Below are 24264 nucleotides of genomic sequence, written 5' to 3'. Positions count from 1 at the left end.
GTAAACACAGTGTAACTCTTATTCAGAAAAACATATACTCTCACACTTAAGGACCAATTTCACTCAGTTCCTATTATCTAATAAGTCATGTTTCAACAAAAAATTAGAAGGTATGCTAAGTGGCAGGAAAAACAAGCCTGATGAGACAAAGCAAATTAACCACACTCAGATATGGAAGATAATTTGGAATTATCAGACTAGAATTTTAGAATAGCTATAATTGAGATGCTATGTCTCTAATGGTAAAAATGAGAAACACAAGAACAGTGGGTAACGTAAGTAGAGAGATGGAAACTCTAGGAAAGCATCAAGAGGAAAGGTGAGTCATCAAAACCCTTGTAACAGAAATGAAGAATGCCTACGAGAGGCTCAACAGTAGACTAGACACGACCAACGAAAGTCCCAGGAAAATTAAAGATAGGTCAAGGTAGGCTCCCCAAAGTAAGAGTCCAAGAGAAATTAGGGGAAAAAAGAAAAGCAGAAGAAAATAATCAAGGATAGTGGGACGATTATAAAACACATAACCTTGCATAGCAGTAATAAGACAAGGAGAAAAAACAATAAACAAATAATGAATGGGAATTTTCCAAAATTAATGAGAAAATAAGCCACAGAACTAAGAAGATCAGAGAAAACCATGCAGGATAAATACCAACCAACCAACAAAAAACAAAAAGACTACACACAGGCATATCAAACACTGCAGAAAACCAAAGAGAAAGAATTCTTGAGAGAAGCTGGGTACAGGTAGGACTTAAAAACACAAACAGTTACATCCTATTTCTCTTCACAAACCATGGAAGCAAAAAGACCGTACCTTTCTTAAAACATTGAAAACAAAACCCCAATATCACCATTCAACTAGAATTCTGTAGCCAGTGAAAAACCTTAGAAGTTAATGAGAAATAAAGACCCTTTCAGCCAAACAAAAACCAAGGGAATTTGTCACTAGAAGATCTACTTTATAAAAAATGTTAAAAGAAGTTCTCAGGGGGAAAAAAAACGGTATAACCAGAAGTTTGGAACTACATAAAGGAAGAGAGTTGGAGAAGGAATAAATGAAAATAATAGAAAGCCTTTATTTTTCTTATTTTTCATCTGTTCAAAAAGATATCTATGTGTTCAAAATAACTTTAAACAACAATGTAACCAGTGACTATATCTTATGGGTAAGCAAAATTAATGGCATCAATGGTATGACACATAGGAAGGGAGGAACTGGGAAGACTCTGCTATAAGACACTTGTATTAACAATGACAGTATGGTGTGATTTGAAACAAGACTTGAATAAGGTATAAATGTCTAATGAAAGCTCTGGAAGGTCACAGGGAGGAGTGGCCAGATGAGGGGTACCTGCACTATTTATCAGGAGGAGTCTCAGAGAGTTTAAGTCACTAGTGTGAGGGCTTAAGTTAGCGGAGGGGAGGTTATCACAACTCTTACAAGGAGTCAAGTAAAGACACTGAGAGACGATTGAGAGTATCCCCAAAAGTGCACAGGCCCCCAAAAGCGACCACCTGGTGACTGTCAGATTGGGGAAGCCCCAGGCATGGCAGCTAAGCTCAGGCCCCCAAAACTCCCTACCAGAGGTTGGGAACAAAATGCCACCCTTGGTCTGAGGCCAGCAAACTCAGCACAGCAGAGGGAAAATTCACACGACCTGCTAAGAGTCACTGAAAACACCCGTGCTAATCCTGCAGGACTCTCCCCTACAATCCAGCACACCACATTACCCCGCCCCCTGCAGTCCTCCTGGGGGCCCAGAACCACATGACCGGAAGTGGATCTGGAAGCCCCTGAGAACTTCCTACTAACCACACCGTGCGCAGTGAGGCCTTGTCGGACAACTCCTGCCTACGGTGAGCACAGACACGGGCCCCACGTGCCGGTAGGGGTCGAGGTGCGAGGAGTTGGGGGTTACAACCACGGGGACACGCGCCCGACTACCCCCCAGCCCCATCTCCCCTGGAAAGGGGTCCAACAGACCCTGCCCCGCTCCGCCCCTGCTCTTGGGCCTCGGAGGCCCCAACATGGCGGTTAAGCCCCAAGTCCCTTCACTTACCCCACGGGGTCTCAGGGATGGCAGGCCTCGACCCGGGGCTGCTTGACCCTGGCTCGGCTCAGCACACGCAGAGATCCCAGGCCCACTGGTGGGAAGGAGAGGACCCTAGTGAGGATTGGGGGGACTCCATACCCCAGAACAGGGGCCACGCAGACTCCCCGCTCCTGGCCTTGGCCTCGGAGGGTCCGGGCTGGTTTCAGACGGAGGTGCTCCCTCACTTTGTGCTCTGGAGACTCGGGGAGGTAGGGGCCTTGGTCTAAGGGGATGGCAGCAGGTCAGCAGAGGGAGGTGAGGGCTACTGCCTGGGAGGGGAGGCACGGATCAGCAGGAGGATTCCCAGGGCCTCCCAGGAGTCAAACTGAGAGCCTAAGTGAGGACCACTGGGGCCCTGAACCACAGAGCCTTTATGTGTCTGCTGTAACTTTCAGACTTGGTGAATCTCCGGCACGTGGGGCTACACACACGGTCACCCTCACTTGCTCCTAATGAGTCTCCAGCACCTGCTGCCATCAGCGTAGCTTGAGTGGCCAGCCACAGGGCAAGCTCCGGGTTCTACCAGCAGTCAAGGGAGGGCCCTGAGTAAGGACTGAGGGAACCACCCACTTGAAGAGAGGGGACCAGAGAGAATATGGCCTGTCCCGTCCTGTCGACCCTTAAGATCCCAAGAAAGGAATGCCAGGCAGAGACATCCCAGCATTTCTTCTATCAGGTCTCAGGCAGGTGGGAGCTTTAATCGGCAGGTGCAGCCAGCGGTCAGAGGGAGGGAGGGTCCCAGGTCCTACACGGAGCCAAAGTGGGGCTTCTGCATCATTCCGAGGACCCCACGAACTCAGGGCAGAGAAGCCCTCCCATAAGTGTGCAGCACTAGGTGCCCCGACTTCAGGGGTGGGCTGAAGTGCTCCCTCCTTTCCTCCCCCAGGGAACCATGGAATATCAACAGGGCGGCCTGCAGAGTGGGGGAGGGCGGCGGGGGCCCGGGCCTTGCCAACCATTAACAGGACGATCTTGAATGTGAACGGAGAGGACCCCCACCCCCCGCCAAACCCGGACACAGGGGTCTTCACGGTCACCCCAGTAACCCCCAGGCAGGGCTGTGCGGCTGGGACCCAAGGGTCACGCCACCTTCCTCCACAGGGTGCTCGGGGCCCAGGCTGACCAGGGTAACGGCAGCCCTGTGGGGTCCTAGAGCCGTGCGCGGGGCGGGGGGGGGGGGGCCTGGAGGGGCGGCCGTGTTCAAAGCCCAAGTGGCATCTCTCCACCGAAGGGGCTCACCCCACCTCACCGACCCCCCTCTCCAGGTGCCCTCGCTGCTTGCCAGCCCTGCCCAGCGTCGCCATGCCTCGGGGCAAGAGCAAGGTCCGTGCCTGGGAGAAACGCCACCAGGGCCGCGGTGAGGCTCAGAGTCTCGGGGGTGCTCCTGCTGCAGCAGCCGCAGCCGCAGCAGCAGAACCCCCGCTCCCCCCAGCCCGCTGTGGGGGGGATGCCCCCGGGCTCCCCCGAGGAGGGTACACCCCCGCAGCCCCAGGGCGCCCGGGCCCCCGACTCTCCTGGCGAGGGCCCTGCAGGCCCGCCACGTGACCAGGGCGCCGGGGGCCCGGCCCCGGCCGAGCGCAAAAACCCCCTCACCCGCAAGGCCAGCGTGCTGGTGCAGTTCCTGCTGGAGAAGTACGCGGCCGGGGAGCCCGTGGCGCACGCCGCGCTGCTGAAGCTCGTCAGCAGGAAGTACCGCGAGCACTTCCCCGAGATCCTCAGGCTCACCTCGGAGCGCATGGAGCTGGTGTTCGGGCTCGAGCTCAGGGAGGCCGACGCCCGCAGCCAGACCTACGTCCTGGTCAGCAAGCTGGCCCTCCCGAGCGACGGCAGCCTGGGCGGCGGCGACAGGGGCCGCCAAGACCGGCCTCCTGATGGCGCTCCTGGGCGTGATCTTCATGAAGGGCAACCGCGCCACGAGGAGGAGGGTCCAGGAGTTCCTCACCGTGCGGGCGTCCAGGCGTGGCAGGAGGCCGATCTTCGAGCGAGCCCAGGAAGCTCATCACCGAAGGCCTGGTGCGCCAGGGCTACCTGCAGTACCGCCGGTGCCAGCCAGCGACCCTCCGCGCTACGAGTTCCTGTGGGCGCGGGCACGAGCTGACCAGCAAGATGCAGGTGCTGCAGGTCCTGGCCAAGATCAACAACACCGTGCCCAGGTGCTTCCCGCAGCTATGCGGAGGCTCTGCTAGAGGAGGGGAGCGCGCGGTGGCCCGTGGCCCTCGCCGCGTCTAGTCAGTCCGTCGGGGCGGCTGCTTTTCCCTGGGGTGGAAGAGGGCAGTCGACCTTCCAAGCGGTGCAGAGTCCTGGGGGTTGGAGGGAACAAAGCATACATCATCTTCCTATTTGTTCTAAACTGGTAGCTTCTAGCAACACATACACAGTTCTATTTATTTCGGTGTTTTCAAATGTTTGTTTCTTGTAATAGCTCATTTAGCTTTAGAATATAAACTTAAGAATGGCAGGGCTCTCATATTTATTGCTGTTTAACAACTGAGAGTTACAGTTTCGGTGTAGGAAAAAGAAAGTCACAAACCATCTATATTGTATTTGCGGTCCAAAAGCAGATAACACGGCACTGCAATAGGGATTTGAATGGAAATGTGAAAGAACATAGTAGAATATTTAGAAACACAAAATGGAAAAAAAGTTAAAAAAAATAAAAGGTTTAATTCATGGTTTCCTTTTTCCTTTTAGTCTTAGTAAAAATACAAGGTACTTTAACTTACTCAGCTGAAGAATGTTTTTTGTCTCTGTGCACTGTATATTCTCTGCTATTTACTGGATTAAAAATAGATGGGAGGGAGGTATTTTTGGGGTTCATAATAATCATAAGTGCCATTCATTCAGACCCAATATTTCTTGAGTATGCCAAGTGTTTTATATAGTACATAAATTCCAACATTCCTAGAGGTTAGAACTTAGCAAACTTCATTACCGATAAATGACTTGTAAATATCTCAAGTTCACAGGAGTGGTAAGTGACCTCACTGGGCCTGGATCCCTGGTCTGGATTGATAGATCAGTGTAGAGACCCATGCTCTCTTCCTTTCTTCCCAGCCTGAGCCAGACCTTCTACCTTTTATTTCGTTTTTCTTCTCATTACTCCAAAATATATCTCCTGGGATAAACAAAACCCTGACTCAAAGCAGTTTTTTGGAATACACAGCCACAGTAATAATAATGCTGAGTAAATGAGTAGTGTGAACAAAAAAAGAAAAAAAATTATATTCGGTGACAATATGATCATCTATATATGCAATGTCAGATAACCTGAAAAGATCAGGGGCTCTCAAAATTACCCTGCTCTGCCCTTTCTGTGTCGGAAGGAAACCTGTCAGGAGGGAAACTATGTAAGATGCTGTCTAGCTGGCGCAGAGAAGGAAGCGATCAGGGGGATTCTTCTCTGACAGCGTAACACCTGGGCAGCCCCCTTTGTGCCCCAGCTTCCCCATCTCACATCTTCCTAGGGACAATGTCCCAGTGTCTGCAGGGTTTACAGTCAGGAACCTGCTCAAGTGTTTGCAGGGACGAGGATTTCTCAGCAGCCTTTAATCAAAGAGACAGAAGACAAAATGAGGACCAGGTATGAATGGGGGGCTAGACACCAACATGGCAGATTTAGGGACTGCTGGGAGACCGTGCCTTAGCGACTCTCAGACCTAGAGGGCCTCGGGTACAGCTGCAGCCTGAGCATCCCCTAGCTCATTCTTCGAGGTTCTCAGGGATGCAAGAGCCTTGGTTTAAGGGTTGTGTCCTCAGGTCAGTCGGAGGAAGGGTCCCCAGCCAGCAGGTATCATGGTGAGGACACTGAATGAGGAAGAAGGAACTGCCCACCCCAGAACAGTCAGGGCTCCACAACACATACCGGGCTTTCTGCCTTGTGTGGCTATGGTCAGAGCTGTCTGGCTGAGGTGTCTCCTTGTTTCCTTTGGTGGGGAGCAGAGGAAGTGAGTTCGTGGGGAGGTGAGGCCCTCGGGCCTGCGCAGCAGCTCCGATTCTGCCCCAGTAGGAGATCCTCATAGGCCTTAATTGTATTTAAAGTGAGGATGATGAGTACTGGTGAGTGGACCCCCATAACAGAGGGGGCCACACAGAGACCTCAGGGAGGGGTAAGCCAGCGAACAGCAGCCTGACTTCCCCCTCTAGTGTCTCAGGAAGGTGACAACCTTGGTGTAAGGCTGGCAGACTTAGCAGAGAAAGGAGCCCCATATGCTACCCAGAGTCAAGGTCAAAGACCCGAGCAAGGACCGAGGGGCTACTAACCCCAGAAGAGCGCGGTGTCATAAAATTGTGCCTCTACTATCATCTTTCAGAAGATCCCAACAGCCCTGGACAGATAAGGGTTCATCCCGACTTCCAATTTGGAGCTTCCAGGCAGGTAATGGCCTTAGTCTGAGTATGGCCTTTTTAGGTGAGTGGAGGGTAGAAATGACCAGGTCTGGTCATGAGTCAAGATGAGGACCACGAATGAGGAGCAAGGGGGACCACTCACCCCAGAATCGAGGAGAATGCCCAGAGTCCTATCCTTGCTGTCAGACCTAGGAGGCCCAGGGCAACGCTCTCCAACTGAGGTGTCCCTCTTTCCACAGGAAGTTGTCTCACGGAGGAGAGGGCCTTTTTCTAATGGGAGCGGCCTCACTCAGTAGAGGGTGGAAAACTACTTCCTAACTGGAGTCAAGCTGATCACTCTAAAGGAGGATAAGGGGACCCCAACCAGAACAGAAGGGGCCACACAAAGCTCTGCCACTGCTGTCTTCCCTCAGGAAACCCAGGAATGGTGGCATGATGAGTCCCACTCATTTCCTTTTAGGGCCATCTCAGGGAGGTGAAGCACTTGGTCTAAGGAATAAGCATCAGGTTAGCAGAGGGAGAAATTCCAGGTCATGCCAAGAGTCAAGCACAGGTCCCTAAGTACAGAGAGAACCACCCAGATCATAAAAGTGGAGATACCACAGAATACCTCTCCTACTGTCAGCCATGTGACCACAAGAAGATTTGCCATGCAAGGCAATCCTAGGTGGTCAGAGGGAATTAAAGGAGTTAGTGTGAGAGAACAGGCCTCCAGGTCATATAAAGAACTAGTGTGAAGACTCTGAGTGAGGACTAAGGGAAACACCCAACCGAAAAGAGAGGAACAAATAGTCTCACCATCTTCTCTGACCTGAGGAGCTCTAGGAAGGAGTATTCAAATGTGTCACCCACTGGCACCCACCCTGGGGGACTTAGGTCAGTAGAAGGAGGCATCATAGAGTTTGACAGAGTGAGCACTATAGGTCACCAACCTCAGAACAGTAGAGTCTCACAGAGTTTCGTCCCCTTCTATTAGCTCTCAGAATCTCCAAACAGCTGTGAATAGATGTAGTTTACCCGACTTCCACTTCTGGGGACTCAGGGCGGTGAGGCCCTTGGTCTGAAACTAGCACAGAGACAATTTCTAGGTTGTGCCAGAGTTAAGGGTAAGGAAGGACCCTGAAAACGGAGCAGTGCGTGAAAATCATAACAATGGGGGCCCTGCATACTATCTTCCCAGCTGTCAGTCCTGGGAGACATTTGGATAGCTGTCAGGCAGAGCAAAGGCAACCCTCAATTCCTGTCGGGGTGACAGAGAAATGAGGACAGTAAAAGATCAAAAGAGGAAGGAATGAGGCCATCTCAGAGTCAAACTGAGCAACCTGAGTGAGGACCAGTGAGGTGAACCACCACAAGGTCCAGATTTGCCTACCACAGGCAGGTGTGGCCAAATATGGCTATCCTCACTCTTTCTAATGGGTCTCAGAGAGTTGTGGCCTTACTGTGAGGAGATGGCTTCAGGTGAAGGTAGAGAGGAGCCACTGGCCCTCCTAAGATTCAATTTGAGAATCCTGACTGAAGACTGAGGGGGTGACACCCCAACCCCTGAGTAAAGGAAACAACAAAGAGTCCAGCTTTGCCCTTGCTTTCAGCACTTCAAGGCTCAGGGCAGGGGTGACAGACAGAGGATCCCCTATTCCTCCTTTGTATCATGTGTAAGGGAGGTAAAATCCTTAGTCTGAGGGTGAAGTCACTAGAGGACAGGAGGGTGGGCCCAAGCCCCTAGGCGGCACACTGAGTAGACTCCCTATGCTAGAACACAGGAGGCCCCACTGCCAGCCCCCGCCATCACCCCAGTAAACCCCGGGCAGGGCTGTGCAGCTGGGGCCCAAGGCTCACACCACCTTCCTCCACAGGGCGCTCAGGGCCCAGGCTGACCAGGATAATGCGAGCCCTGTGGGGTCCTACAGCGGTGCCCTCGGGGACCCTGCAGGGGTGGCCGTGGTCAAAGCCAAGGTGGGATCTCTCTGCTGAAGGGGCTCACCCCACCTCACTGCCACCCCTCTCTCCAAGTGCCCTCACTGCCTGCCAGCCCTGCTTAGTGCCATCATGCCTCAGGCGCAGAAGAACAAGATTTGCCTCCATGAGAAATGCCCCTAGGGTCTTGAGGGTGCCCAGTCTACTGCAGCAGCAGCAAGAGTCCCCCATCCTCCTCCTCTCATTTTGGGGGTACTCCCCAGAGGTCCCCTGTTGCTGGCACTTCCCAGGAGCCACAGAGAGCCCCATCCACCATTATAGCCACCGTAGGGGTTTCATGCCTAAGACCGGGTGAGAGTGCCAAGAACCAAGTTGAGGATAGGAAAAGCATGTCACCGAGAGCACCCTTCCCGGGGAGCTAACACGCAACTCCTCCAACCAGGAAGGAGAACATATTGGTACAATTTCTGCTCCACATCTTATAAAACAAAGACGCATTACAAAAACAGTCATGCTGCAAGTTGTTGACAAAAAGCACGAGAATCACTTACCTGAGATCCTGAAGAGAACCTCTGAGTGGATGGAACCGGTTTTTAGCCTTGAATTAAAGGACGTGAACCCTCACCATCTCTCTGATGCTCATTTGGGTACTGGACCTCCTAACAGTGGAAGTTTGAATGATAAGGGTCTGTCCAGACCCTCCTGGTGACACTACTGAGCATGAGCTTCGTGACGGGCAACTGTGCCATGGAAGAGAAGATCTGAGAAGTTCTGAGTAAGATTTGGGTATATGTTGGGAGAACAACTTCATATATGAAGAGTCCAGGAAGCTCATCACCAAAGATTTGGTGAAGCTCAAGGAGCTGGAGTTCTGGCCGGAGCTCCACGGTGATCCTCCACGCTACGAATTCCTGTGGGGTCCAAGAGCCCGCGCTGAAATCACCAGCAAGAGAAAACTCGAAGTCAATGCCACCATCCTCGGTGCCTTCCCATCCCATTATGAAAAGGCTTTGAGAGAGGAGGAAGAGAGCCTATGGAACAGATGCAGCCAGGTTTAACGCCAAGACCAGCACGCAGTCCTGGGCCATTACCAATAACTACTCCTGCACCAGATAGGGTCTGACGGAGATGCTTTATCTTTTCCCTGGAGAATGCAGTTAGTGTTTTAAGCAGTGGAGACCCAGATGGGACTGGAAGAAACACAGTGCATGTTTTGTGTTCCCAGTCTACAAAAGTTTTGGTTTGTTTTACTCTTTTAGTACTTTTTGTAAAACTAAAAGATATGTATCTAGAATATCTTGGATTATTCAAGATTGTGGGAGGAATTAAATAATAATAAAGTAGACATTCTGCTCTCTCTCTCCCCCCAACCACTAACTGAGCACCTCTTCTTTGGGAGGCCTCATGCTAGTACTGGGGACGGTAAGAAAAAGAAGACCAGGCCACTGTCTATAGTATTTTAGTCTAGGGGCTGCTGCCATGTAAGGAAGACCATGAACTCCACTCTGTGACCCACACAAATGACAAAAGAAGGGGTGAGGGCGAGACGAGGTTCCCGATGAGCGCGGCCACGAGCAAATGCTCCGAAGCAAGGCACTTCGGAGCCACGCGATGCTGCACCCGCCTTAGAGGAGGTCATTGTAAGGTGAGCAGGAGAGCGGACTAGACGAAGTTGTGAGAATGGTGAGCAAGGAACTTACTCTCACAGGGCGGGTCTCAGAGTTGAGAGATTAAAGACTAGAACGAAAAACTGCCCTTGCTAGTTACTTTGGGACGGTGGATAAAACGGAGAGTATCTCCACCTGGGGCAGGAATAGAAGGGGGCCTGTGCTCTGGTCCCAGTGCGTGTGAACACAGTGTACAAACTAGGTATTTTATGGACATGATCTCTAGGAAAATTCTAGGAAACAAAGGTGACACTCCTCTGAAGTGAGATGTCACTTCATTGTTTTTGCACTTGGCTGGGAGGGCCAGAGGCTACTCCATTAAAGGGACATTCTATTAATTAAATTATTCTGAGTGTAATCTGGCAACCTCTATATGAAGGCGTGATTTCTGGTGGTGGCGAAATGAATAAAAATCAGGGTGGTTTGGATGCAGAGGCATCTGGAGGGAAACTTTTGGTCCCTGACACAAATACTAGGACCCCTGAATTACATCTAGTGGGGGGAGACTCTTCCACACTCAAATTAAATAACATCTTCTCAAATGGGGAAAATTTACATAGTTTTACTGGCCATGCAGTATTTCATTGCTTCCAAAGGTGCTGCATATTTTCTGACATCTCATAAAATTAGAAAAGAAAAAAATCCCAAGGGAGTTGGTATTGTCATCTGGGGTCATAATTATCATAGCAATAAATGCCCCCCTTTAAAGATCACTGTATCAGGTGCTTTGCAAACATCACACCTATTCCAACTGTCCTACCAGATAGGACACATCAGACTCACTTTGCAGATGATGAACTTACAATTTTCTCAAGTTCACCTGGCTTGTAAGTGACAGAGCTGGGACCAGAGCCCTGGTGTGAATGTTCCCAGAGGCCACACTGTGCCACTCTTCCCAGCTGAAGACACATGTAGAGTCCTTTAAGTCACTTTTCTTCCCGCTACTCCAAAACAGATCTCAGACAATAAGAAAGAGGAACTTGTATCTAAGATATTAAAAGCAGGCATAAAGGAGCATGGTTAATATGAGAAGAATCCACAATTTGGGGATTGGCTATGGGCTGCATTTACCTGAGATCCACCTACCACTAGCCCTGTGGATCCTGGAGAGCAGACTTTGCCCCGGTTCCCCACACGTGTGTCCAGTTCCAACACTTTCCTGAGTTACAGCACCCTTGCCCTGGACCTTCCCTGCCGTGCCCTCCTGTCCAAATCTGGAGTCTGTTAACGGTGTGCTATTTGAGCCTGGCCTCTGAGCAAATACACTGATGAGTGAGCTTAACTAAGTGGTCAATAACCAAAGCCTCCCTCGCAGTCTGGGGATGAAGAACGCCCAGGGATTTCACTATGTAGCAAACACCCACTGAGGCTGAATTCCTCAGAACCGCAGAGTACTTCTGAGGGGAAAATGGTTCCTTGGTAGACAGGCTACCTTTGTACAGCAAAGATCAAAAATAGTTCGCCATCTTTCTGCTCCCTCTTACCTCAGTCCTTGCCCCAGGAGAATAGCTTGGTTTTTTTCCCTGGGCCTAATGGCACTTGTAAAGCGTCGTGCATGTTCAGTCAGGTGGAGGGTTGCCCGGACTCATGAGCAAAGCTTTTGACCACGCTTCAAGAGAACTTTCTCATCCTATTGAGACTCTAGACTCTATTTAAGAGGTGAGAACAGAAAGGATGAGAATGTTCTTTTATATATTCCATGTCTATATTTAACATGTTTCATCTTTCCTCTTGTGTTCTGAACAAATGGAATCGTCCTAAATCTCGTGGTGCCTCATCTCATCAGTGCAGCATGTCTCACTTCTAGATCAGTTTTAGCAATTACTGTTTGTCCACACTGCTGGACATATTTTCTGCTTCTTTGCACACCTAGTGACTTTCAATTGGATGCTGAAGACTGTGAATTTTGTCTTGTTCACACTTATCCAGCGTAAGTGACCTCAGCAGTTTTTTTCAATACACCTATTGTTTTGATAGACCTAGTTCCTTTTTGCTCTCTATGATCTTTCTGGTTCTTGATTTTGAGCTCTGTTAGGTGAGACCAGAAAGCAAAAATCTAGGGCTAATTTTTTATCACTAGAGATAGAAAACCTTTCTGTGGACTTGCTGTGGCGCTCTGAGCACGATACGGTTTGACACTTTGACTAAATGGAATAAGAAGTATTCTGAGCAGTGTATGGACTCCAAAATTTTCCTCTCTGGTACTTTATCCTGTGGATGCTAGCCCCACGGTCCTCCTTGGACCCTTGGCCTCTTGTCCTCAACTCCGGAAGACCACCAGGTTTCACCTGAACTACTCAAGGCAGCAAGCCAGGCCTATTCTAGACTTGCTTTGTTTCTTTTGATTCTCTTAGGAGTCACTGTCTTCCCTTGCCTGATGCCCAATATACTGAAAATGGTTCATCATATGTATTTTACCATTTGGTCTTGTTTTTGGTACATGTTTCAGGCAAGTGGTTAAAAATCTGCTTCCTGTTATTCCATCTTTGCCAGAAGTAGTAAGACTACAAATCTAAAACCCAAGTTACGGCACATGCAAGTATCCCAAGGTGAAAGCTAACATTTCAAACACATTCAAATCAAAACGAGGCTCAAAAGACTGTGGGACACACACTAATATATATGCTTATATGGGCATATTTACATGTAAGTAGGAGAGTATAAGCCTGTAAAACAAAATATAAGCAGGGTTCCTATCTTGATGGTGAAAATCACAGGCTTTAAAAATCTCATTTATGTTCAATATTTTCCAACACTGCTGAAACACCTAGGAATTACATTTAAATTATAAAATACTATAAATATTCAAAATGTGATTTACAGACTAAAAATAAACATATATCCTCTAGATTTTTTGGGGCCAATATTAACCTCTTGCCTGATTCTATTCAGCATCTAATTTACTTACCCCTTTCTCAACTAGGGAAAAAAAATGAATCACCAGTAGTAGGATATGTATACTCAACCAACTCCCTCCAGAGAAAGTATTTTAAAAGCAAAAATTATATTTTTATCTAAAACAGTCTCCCTGAGATGACTGTATCCTTCAATTACATGGAGGACTATATGCAGGCGATATAGGCAGCGATAAATAATAATTACTTTCAGTGTTGTAAATTTTAAGTTTATATATTCTTTGGAAAAGCTCAGTATTAATAAATGGTGTTATTCAATCACCTGCCTTCCTCTTGACTTAGAACATTGAACTCCCTGGCAGTCATTTTCTTCATGTGGAACGTCTATGACAGCAACAGACCCTGGGATATAAAAGGTGGTTATAGACAGGTTTAGACACATCCATGTCAAAGATCACTTCAGAAACAGAAGTTTAGAACCCATGTGTGTTTTCACTACATTCTCGAAATATGTCCCAAGTGGGCTCATAAGTAGAGTTTGCTTTGGCACAGCTATGTCTGGGGATAGTCTGGGGATACGATCCTGCAAGTAGCTTAACTAAGTGGTCAATAACCAAAGCCTCCCTCACAGTCTGGGGATGAGGAACGCCCAGGGATTTCACTATGTAGCAAACACCCACTGAGGCTGAATTCCTCAGAACCGCAGAGTACTTCTGAGGGGAAAATGGTTCCTTGGTAGACATGCCATAAGATCAAAAATAGTTCGCCATCTTTCTGCTCCCTCTTACCTCAGTCCTTGCCCCAGGGGAATAGCTTGTTTTTTTTGTTTTTTTCCCCTGGGCCTAATGGCACTTGTAAAGCGTCGTGCATGTTCAGTCAGGCGGAGGGTTGCCCGGACTCATGAGCAAAGCTTTTGACCACGCTTCAAGAGAAAGAGAACATTCTTTTCCTATTGAGAGTCTGGAATCTACTGCAATGGTTAGTCCAGAAAGAAGCTCTTATGATAAGATGATCCCTCCCTGCTGAAGTTTTACAGAATCCTTTGGATAAACCTGATGTGATCCTGTATTGTGAAGCACCTGCCACATAGTAGGCTCTCAAAAATGTAGAATTTCAAGGCAGACTTAGCCTTGCCAGAAACTCCACCAGGAATGGAGGAGATTGTTTTCGTAACAAGTTCTTATTCTCCTTTTATTTTTTTTTTTAAAGATTTTATTTATTTATGTGACAGAGAGACAGCCAGCGAGAGAGGGAACACAGCAGGGGAGTGAGAGAGGAAGAAGCAGGCTCCCAGCGGAGGAGCCCGATGTGGGACTCGATCCCGGAACGCTGGGATCACGCCCTGAGCCGAAGGCAGACGCTTTAACGACTGCGCTACCCAGGCGCCCCTTATTCTCCTTTTAGATTTATTTGAGGAAGAGAGAGCATGAGCAAGGGACAGGGAGAGAGTCTTAAGCAGACTTCCTGCTGAGTGTGGAGCCAATGTGGGGCTCGATCTCACAACCCTGAGATCATGCCCTGAGCTGAAATTAGGATTCTGATGTTTAATCGACTGAGCTACCCAGGCGTCCTGTGTTTTCCTAAAGAATTTGAGTAAGTGCTCTTTTCCTGAGTATCTACTATGCAAGTTTATGGGAGAGACTAGAGCTACACATCTACAGGTGTCTTGCCCCCCTCTTTGGACACCGGTAGACTATGCTGCCCAGCTTACTTGTAGGTAGGAAGGGTCACGTGACTACCCTTGCTACTGAAATATAAGTAGAAGCATTTTTTGTCATTTTCGTGCCTACATATTTGACAGACAGTATTCTAGCCCCACACTTTCTTCTTCTGCTCTATAGCAAGCACTGAAACCTGTGATTAGATGATGGATGGAGCCTGAATCCCTGGGTCACGTGATAGCACAGACCCCCCCCCCCCCCTTCCAACCCACATCCAGAAATGAGCCTTCATTCTGTGGAGCTGTTCAGATTTCACATTGTGTCCGTTGCATCAGCTAGCAGCTACTTTAATACACAGCTGCTCTTTCTGTTGTTAGACTTATTTCAATATTTTAATTACCAAGATAATGATGCATATATTCTTGCAGCAAAATAATTCAGACAATACAGAGAAATCACAACTGCCTGCTTTACATCATGCCTAGTAAACTCAGCAACATCCGCTGTGGTGAATAAAATTAGCCTGTGATAGGTGTTATTTTAAAAATGATTCTTTAATTTTTTTCTACCAGGACTTATTTATTTTATAACTGGGAGTTTGTACCTTTTGACCACCTTTACCCATTTCACCCACCCCACTTTCCACCTCTGGCAACAACAAATCTGTTCTCTGTATCTATCCATTGGGGATTTTTTTTGGTGATGGTGGTGTTTTTAAAGATTCTCACATATGAGTGAGATCATATGGTATTTGTCTTTCTCTGAATTATTTCACTTAGCATAATGCCCTCAAGGTCTATCCATGTTGTTGCAAATGGCAGGATTTCCTTCTTTTTATGAGTGTATAATATTTTATAGGTATTACATTTTATTTATCCATTCATCCATCAATGGACACTTAGATTCCTTCCATGTCTTGGTTACTGAAAGAATGCTGCAATGAACGTGGACTACAGATATATTTTTGGCTTAATGTTTTCTTTCCTTTGGATATACAGATGTACTATAAAAATTTATTGTGACTTCAACATACACTAATCTTTTCTTCTGTCATATCTAATCTGTCATTAGTCCAAAAGAACGTGTATTTTTATCCCAGATATTGCAGTTGGTACCACAAAGTTCATTTGTGTTTCTTTATATCTTATGTGTCTCTATTTAACATGTTTTTATTCTTGGTTTTTGAAAAAAATGGAATATAGTTATAATTCTTTTGATGTCATTGTCTACTCGTCCGATTATCTATATCATTTCTAGATAAATTTTGATCAGTTAATTTTTATTCCTGCTAGTGGACATATTCTCCTGCTTGTTTGTATGCCTGGCAATTTTTGACTGGATGCTAAACATTGTGAATTTGGCCTTGTTCACACTTATCAAGGCCCAGTGTGTCGGATACTATTTTTTCAATACCTATAAATTCTTGAGCTTTATTTTGTGACTCAGGTAAGATTCTTAGAAACACTATGTTTTTTTCAATTTTTGCTTTAAAGGTTTGTTGGGTGTTGCCAAAGCTGCATAAATCTATGACTAAGCCTGCATCACGACAGAAGCAACTTTCTGAGTACTCTCTCTGATGCCCTGGGCATGACACGGTTTTCCATTGTGACTTGTACAAGTAGGAAATACCCCATGTGGAGTCTGAAATTCTCTCTGCTACTTTGTCCTCTGAACTCGAACTTTCTGGTCCTCCTCTAACCCTCAGTCTCATCTTCTCAGCTCCTGAGCTGCGGGTTTCACTTTAACTACCAGTCTCTGCATTGTGGACTCAAGGCAACAAGCTGGTGCATTTCTAGGCTCACTTTTTTTCTTTTCCATCTCTTCTGAGTTACTGTCTTTCCCTGATGGCCAATATATTGAAAATGGTTGTCATATTTATTTTGGCACTTTTTCCTGTTTTCTTAGTTGTTTCTGGCAGGTGGCTAGATCCATTTCCTATTATTCCATCTTCTCCAGAAATATAAGTAGTACAATCCAAAATTAAAACCTACATTTTTGTGACAAACAAATGCCTTCAAACTGCAAGCCACCCAACATTTGAAACACATTACAATAAAAACTTGGATGGAGAGACTGTGGAACACACAGAAGTGCGTTTGTGTGTGTATGCATGTGTATGTAAATACATATATACATTCATAGACACACATTTAGAAATAAGTAGCAGAGTATAAACATGCAGGGCAAAATATCAAAAATGTTCTCCTCCTCCTTGTGGAAAGGTATATGATTACTTAATTATTTATGGTTTCTATATTTTCCAACACTGATAAAACACATATGCATTTCCTTTATGTTTATAAAATACTATAAATATTCAAAATATGATTTACATACCCTGCAGAGAAACTGAACCAATAGGATGTTTGTGTGTATGTATATACATCTCTATGTATCTATGTATCTATCGATCTACCTAGAGATATTTATTGTAAGTAATTGACTCACATGATTATGGAGGCTGACAACTGCCAAGATCTGCAGGATAAGTTGACAAGCTGGAGACTTAGAGAGCTGAAGGTTTAGTTCCAGTGTAAAGGCCAGCAGACTTGAAACCCCAGAAGAGCTGATATTTTCAGTCTAAAGATAGGGGAAAAAAAGGTCCCATCTCAACGGCAATCGGGCAGAAGGAATTCTCTCTTAGACCTTGTTCTGTAGGTCTTCAAGTGATTATAAAAGGAGTACCCACATTAGGGAGGACAATCTGTGAATTTAAATGTTAATCTCATACAAAAGCACCCTCACAGAAGCACCCAGAATCATGTTTGACCATGGCACCCCATGACCCAGTTAAACTGCTACATAAATCAAACCATCCTGACACTGAAAATAAACATGCAGTCTCTGACTAACTTAACCCTTTAATAATTAGGAAACACATTTAAAATCTAACTATTAGGCTATGTGCATTTAACTGGCTTAAAGGATGCCCTCCAGAAAGTTTTAAGTTGTATTTTAAAAGCAGAAATATATATATATATATATATATATATATATCCTACACAAATCCTCCCTGACATGATTGGATTCATTCACTATTTTCAATATTTATATGAAGTGCTGTTATGCAAGTAATAGTGGCAACAACAAAAAACATTGATTGCTTTCAGTATTACACACTGTATTTCTATATTTATTACCCAAGCTCATATAAAAAATTGTGCTATTTAAAATATGTAATATTTTCACTGCTGCCATTAATTCCAAGTAGTAACTACAAATGTACTTTTTTTTTTACTTACTGATTTTCATGAGAACAATGTCAGATAAAGCTTATTTTCCCTCACAGACTATTATTTAACACATTTCCTAAGCCGACGTGTGAGTATCTTTCACAAAGTAAAAACCATGTAAACAGAACTGGGATTCGTGACTTACTTAATTCCTCTCCCCTACTGTCAATGTTGTTAACTTCTCAGTCGTTAGTTACACATCACATACTTATTTTCTGGTTTTGACATTCTTCTATTACAATGTTTGCATTCATAAATTGTTCTGATAACAAAGGCACTAATGATTTTGTTCACATTGATATAAATTTATATTATCTTATGCCTAAGTAATTTTCTCCCCATGGTATTATCTGCTCCATGTTATTTTCTTTTCCTTTATTAAAGAATTATATTCTCTCTTCTCAAGTGAGCATGTTTTATTTCTTTGCTTTTGAACCACGGCCCTCTTTTCAGAACTCATCAATTCCCAAGTTTTACCACATGCTTTTGATCTAAAGGTGATTCTTCAGATTTTCTGTTACAAAGGGCATATAAATACTAGTTGGCAGTGCAATTCTCAGACTACTTTACTTTCTCTTTTTAAAAAATTGCCCATATTCTCCAAAAAAGGTAAAGAAGAATGAACAGACACCAGTATTTTCCCTAAAACCATTTTATAGTTAGAGCAGCACCTCAACATTGCAAATCAAAACTCTTCCTTCTTTTTCCACTTTATCATCTTGTTTCTTTAGTATGCCTTTGCTGCGGATCTAAATTACTTGCTGCCCCATTCTTGCTTTTAAGTAGTTACACAATCCTACTGAATCATAAAACAGTTGGTATTATTTTTTTTAAAAAGATTTATCTATTATTTGATGGGGGGAGAAGGCAGAGGGAGTCGGGCTGAGCGTGGAGCCCAACGTGAAGCTCCATCTCATTACCCTGAGATCACGACCCTGAGACCACAATCTGAGCCAAAACCAAGATTCGGACGCTTAACTGACTGTGCCTCCCAGTGGTCCCAGCAGTTGTTGTTATGTTACATGATGATAACATATGCTCTGTCATTTTTGCCTTCTCCGCATCTCCTATATTCTATATTTCTTGCTGAACATGGACAGTTTCCTCTACTTTTGCTGCCCTGAAAACCACTTCTGCTCAATACTTTTTTGTTGGGGCGCCTGGGTGGCTCGGTCGGTTGAGTGTCTGCCTTCGGCTCAGGTCATGGTCCTGGGGTCCCGGGATCGAGCCCTGCATCGGGCTCCCTGATCAGCAGGGAGACTGCTTCTCCCTCTCCCTCTGCCTGTCGCCTGTCACTCTGCCTGCTTGTGCTGTCTGTCAAATAAATAAATAAAATCTTCAAAAAATATATTGTTTTCTTAAACTGGCATTAGATATTCAGATTCCATGTTCCTGAGCACCCATCTCTCAACGAGCAAATTTCCTAACTCCTCTATATTTTACTCTGATTTGAAACATCAAGGTATGACAATCTTCCTACCATCTAAATATCTTTTATATCTATATTCTTTGAAAAACGTTTCTATGTCATTTTCTTATACATTTTCATTTTCCTTCATAACACTGCTTCATTTATTCATCAATATAATTGAGTCCCATTAGTCCTAGGAACAATTTAAGGATATTTACATTAAAAAAGAGTTCACAGTAAAATAATATAATAATTTAAAATTTCAATGATTAAAGCTAGATTTTTAAAATTAGAGTAGAAATGCCAAGTTGAATTCAACAAGGATCTAGTACACAAAATGTCTGTGTATATCCCTGTTTGGCAACAAAGTTTGGACCTGTCCTTTCTAACATCCAATGTGAAAAGGAGACCAAATACAATAAGTAATTGATAAGGCCCATAAAATGAAAACTAAAGCCATTATCGGACACAGCTCTTTTTCATCCTACCAAAAGTGAAGGAGAGAGAAATAGAACGAGAGAGAGAGATCCATTTCCCTTCTGTCCTTCACGTCTGGGGAGGAAACAGTGTAGGGGGCACACGCTGCTCTTACCTCCTCCTTCCCGTGAGGTCGGCGCGTATCATGGCAATAACACTGTTGCACAAGATAATTAAATAAACTGCAATCTAATTCAGAGTGTAAAGTTTTAACATGCACTTATTTGATGGGGGGGTAGAATTCCTTAAGTTCTTTTCCCCCCTGCATGTATTGATTTATGTAACAACGACCAAAATCAGGATACAGAACTCTTCTCTCACCATACAAAATGTCTTCAACACTCCCCATCTGAAGTCTCACCTTTCCCCAAACCTTAAACCTTGACAACCATGGATCTATTTTCCACTACTATAATTCTGTCATTCTGAGAATGTTATATAAATGGAAATTTATGGTATGTAAGATTTCACATTTAGGTCAGCTTTTTCACTCAGCATAATACTCTCAAGATCCATCCAGCATGTTTCATGTATCATTAATTGGTTCTCTTTTTAATGCTGAGGAGTATTCTATCATACTGATATGCCTGAGTCTTTTATACGTTCACCAGTATATTGAAGTACAGTTGGGTTATCTTAAATTCTGGGCTGCTATAAATAAAGCTGCTATGTACATTTGTTTGTGATGTTTCAGCCTATCTTTTCTCTGAAGTCCTAGGAAAAGGCTGCTTGATCATATGGTAGGTGTGTGTTTAACTACATAAACCTGACAAATTGATTTCCAGAGATCCTGGACCATTTTGCTTTCTCACCATCCATCTATGAGCAAGCCAACTGCTTGAAATCCTCACTGATACTTGGTATTTTCAGCAATTTCTATTTTAGCTATTATAGTAGGTGTATAGTTGCAACTCATCACTGTATGAAATCACAGTTCCTTAATGGACACTTATGTGGAACACATTTGCATCTGCCTATTTTCCATTCACAGGTCCTCTTTGGTGAAATGTGTTCAAGTTCTATGCATATTTTCTAATTGGACTCTTTTTTCTTATTGTTGTTCAGCATATTCTTCCTTATTTCATTTGGGTATAAGTCTTTTGTCACAAAGGTAAATTGCAAAAATATGCAAATCATCCTATCTGCAGTTTTTATTATCTGTCTTTAACAGTGCCTCTTGTAAAGCAAAAGATTTTAGTTTTGATGAAGTACAACTGATCAATGCAGATCTAAAGTGAGATCCAAAAACACTTCATGGTGGAGGGGAGGCGCATGCCATACCCTGTGCTGGCTCTGCAGCCTGCAATGAAAGGTAGATGGTAAGATCAGAGAAGGAAAAGGTTTTAAAGTTCTGCCCCTTTTGCTTCCCGGTGAGTCTGGGAACACTGACTTACTACTGCTACACTACAGGAATCAGAGGAAGCCCCTCAGCCTCCCCATAACATGGGTTTACGTAGCTGTGGCACTGTGACTCCAGGGAATACAGAAACACCTGACAACTCTTTCTAGGTAAGTACTAGAATTTTCCATGATCATTTTCATAAACTATAAAGAATGAAAAATAGAGTAGTTATTATCACAGCAAATCACATGGTAAGACGAAATAGTTTTTCATGGAAATTTTGAGATTATGCTTATGTATATATGAACACGAAATCACTAACACACACAGTTGGTGGGTGTTTTTACTATTCCATATATATCTTACTATAATTGAGGGTCAAAGTCACTGTGCCGGACATTGCAATGTTACACAATGTCAAAAGATTGACAGCTCCCAAAAACATCTGGTTCAGCACCTTACCTTTAGAAAGGCAATATTTTTTGGACAGAAGCTACATCAAGTCTGGTTGGTGAGGAGAAAGAAGAGTTAAGTCGGTTTATTATCTGACAGCCTGCTATGGCCTGAATGTTTGTGTCCCCTCCAAAATGCATACACTGAAACCTACATCACCAGGTCATGAGGGAGCAGCTCTAGTGAAAAGGCACCTGAGGGACCCCTCACCCCTTCTACCATGTGAGGACACAGTGAGAGGTCAGCAGTCTGCAACCCAGCAGAGAGCCTTCACCAAACCAACCAACCATACTGGCATCCTGATCCGAGACTCCCAGCCTCTAGAACTGAGAGAAATTTCTGTTGTTTAGAAGCTACGCAGTCTGGTATGCTGTAGAGCAGGCCGAATGGACTAAGACACAGCATATCAGCTGTCCCGGGCACGATGCCTTTTGCGGCAGGTTCTTCAGCTCACGTCTAGCCTGGGCAAAATCTCAGAGCCTGTAGCAACGACATATTACTAGAAAGTCTTAGACAAGGAGCAATAACCACATATAAGGATCTGCCTGAGGGAGGACTAAGGTGACCACAAACGTCAGAACATAAGCATTACTACATCCTCACCTCTGCTTTCAGACCTGAGAGGTCCAGGCAGCTGTATTCAGCTTTGGTGAGCGGTACCCAGGATCTAGGACATCAGGTCCCTGCAGCAAGAGAAGACGCACCCTTCATCTCCTGCTCTCCTCTTTTCTGGGTATTCCCCGGATGCTGCCTGCCATTTGGACACAAAGCATTCTCCGGGCCTCTCAGATTCCCCCATCCACCACCCAGATGCAGATTTTTCATGTAGCAGAACTGAGGAAGATGCCAACAGCCAAGAGGATGAAAATCTAAGCACTTCACAAGGCCCACCTGCCACAGAGACCTCATGCAGAGGCCCTTTAACCAAGACGGAGGCTTAGTTGATACAGTTCCTTTTGCTCATATATAAAATTAAAGAGCCCATCACAAAAGCACACATGCTGAAAAAGGTCAACAAAATGTGTAAGGACCCTTTTCCTGCGATCCTGTGGAAAGCCTCTAACATGTGGAGCTAGTCTTTGCCCTTGCTTGAAGGATTTTGACACAACTAAACATTGTCCTTGTTAGCAAAATGGATTTCACCCATCATGGGAATTAGAGTGCTGCCAGTGGTTATGAAAGACTGGTCTCCTGATGACCTTCCTGGGCATGACCTTTGTGAAGGGCAACTGCACCACTGAGGAGAATATCTGAGAACTCCTGAGTATGATGTAGATATATGCTGGGAGAAAGCCCTTCATCTGTGGAGAGGCCAGAAAGCTCATTACCAGAGATTTGGTACAGGGGAAGTACTTGGAGTATCAAGCGAGCTCCTGATAGTGATCCTACATGCTATAAACTCCTGTGGGGTCCAAGAGCTCAAAGGAACCACAAGATGAAAGTTCTGAGATTTCTGACCAAGGTCAATGAGAAGGCCCCATTTCCGCCTATGCCAATATAAAGCCTTTGTGAGATGAGGAAGGGAGGGCCTGAGCCAGAGCTGTGGACGCTACTGCTATGGCTCGGACACGGTCCCAGGTCACAACCAGCAGCTTCATTATCCCTAGTGAGGTTTTAGGCAGGTTCTGCACTTTCTGGTCGAATAGGTCCATCAACCTTACAAGTAGGGAGGGGCTGCTGATGGGAGGAGGGAAGACATTCCATATCATCGTATTCCTGTTTTACTGGGTAACTTGGAGATTTTCCTTCCTTCTTTCCACCCTTCCTTACTTCATTTCTTTCTTTCCTTCTTTCTTTCCACTTAGTTTCTTTTTTTTTTTAAGATTTTATTTTATTATTTATTCGACAGAGATAGAGACAGCCAGCGAGAGAGGGAACACAGGCAGGGGGAGTGGGAGAGGAAGAAGCAGGCTCATAGCGGAGGAGCCTGATGTGGGGCTCGATCCCATAACGCCGGGATCACGCCCTGAGCCGAAGGCAGACGCTTAACCGCTGTGCCACCCAGGCGCCCCTCCACTTAGTTTCTAAATGTTGTTCCTTTAAATAGAAAATTTAAACAGCTTCGGAATGTAAGCTTATGAATCACCACTTTGATTATACATTTATTGCTTTGCATCAAGTTTAGGAGTAGAAGCTATGCTGTTTTGTAAAACCAACTGGGACAATTTCCATCTTATTTTGTGATCTAAAACAGAATAATGTGGCAATTGAGTAATTGCTTCTTTGGAAATATGAATGGATTCAACAGTAAAATTGTTGTGCTCAAGAAACAGTGAAGAAGTGAAAAACAAACTCTCAACTCTTGAATTCCCTGAACGTTCAGTTTGTTGCTCTGAAAAATTTAAACACACACAGATTTACTTAGCTTATTCAAGAATGTGGGAGAAACTAAATTTTAATAAATTAGATACTATGTTCATTGGCTCATTTATTCCCTAAGCATTAACCGAATACCTGCTTTTTGGAAAACACCATGCTGTTTCTGGGGATGCTAAGATTTCTCGCATAGGAGCAGCTGGAAGCTGGTGGGGTATTATGCTAGGGCACACGGATAATTTAGAAGAAGAATCTAAGCAAGAGCAATTAAGCATAAACATTCTGAGACAAGTCTATTCAGGATTTCAGTAACTGCAGTTCTTCAGAGGTACTGAAGTTCAAGTTTCGCCCTGCGGTCTGAGAGGTAAGGCTGTGGGAGTGGTGAACTGGTGCCAAAACCTCAAATGATGTGTCTCAGAGTTGAGAGACTAAAGCCCGCAATGCTAAGTAGCTCTTAGCAGTTATACATGAATCCTGGATAAACTAGGG

At 45.1% G+C, this 24264-nt stretch overlaps 1 protein-coding gene across 1 annotated transcript in view; it reads left to right on the top strand.

Annotated features, from left to right (window-relative positions):
- Nucleotides 1-2080: 2080 nt before the first annotated feature.
- The window catches only part of LOC103668277 (melanoma-associated antigen B17-like), a 40089-nt gene continuing 17905 nt past the window's right edge, over nucleotides 2081-24264 (top strand). The window contains exons 1-2 of the mRNA XM_040636761.1: nucleotides 2081-2305; nucleotides 3382-3934. Coding sequence (XP_040492695.1) covers nucleotides 2081-2305; nucleotides 3382-3934 — 778 coding nt within the window. The remainder of the gene's footprint in view (nucleotides 2306-3381; nucleotides 3935-24264) is intronic.

This window comes from Ursus maritimus (assembly GCF_017311325.1).
Source record: "Ursus maritimus isolate PB19 chromosome X unlocalized genomic scaffold, ASM1731132v1 scaffold_X1, whole genome shotgun sequence".
Lineage (NCBI taxonomy): Eukaryota > Metazoa > Chordata > Mammalia > Carnivora > Ursidae > Ursus > Ursus maritimus.
This window is presented reverse-complemented; position numbering and strand designations above follow the sequence as displayed.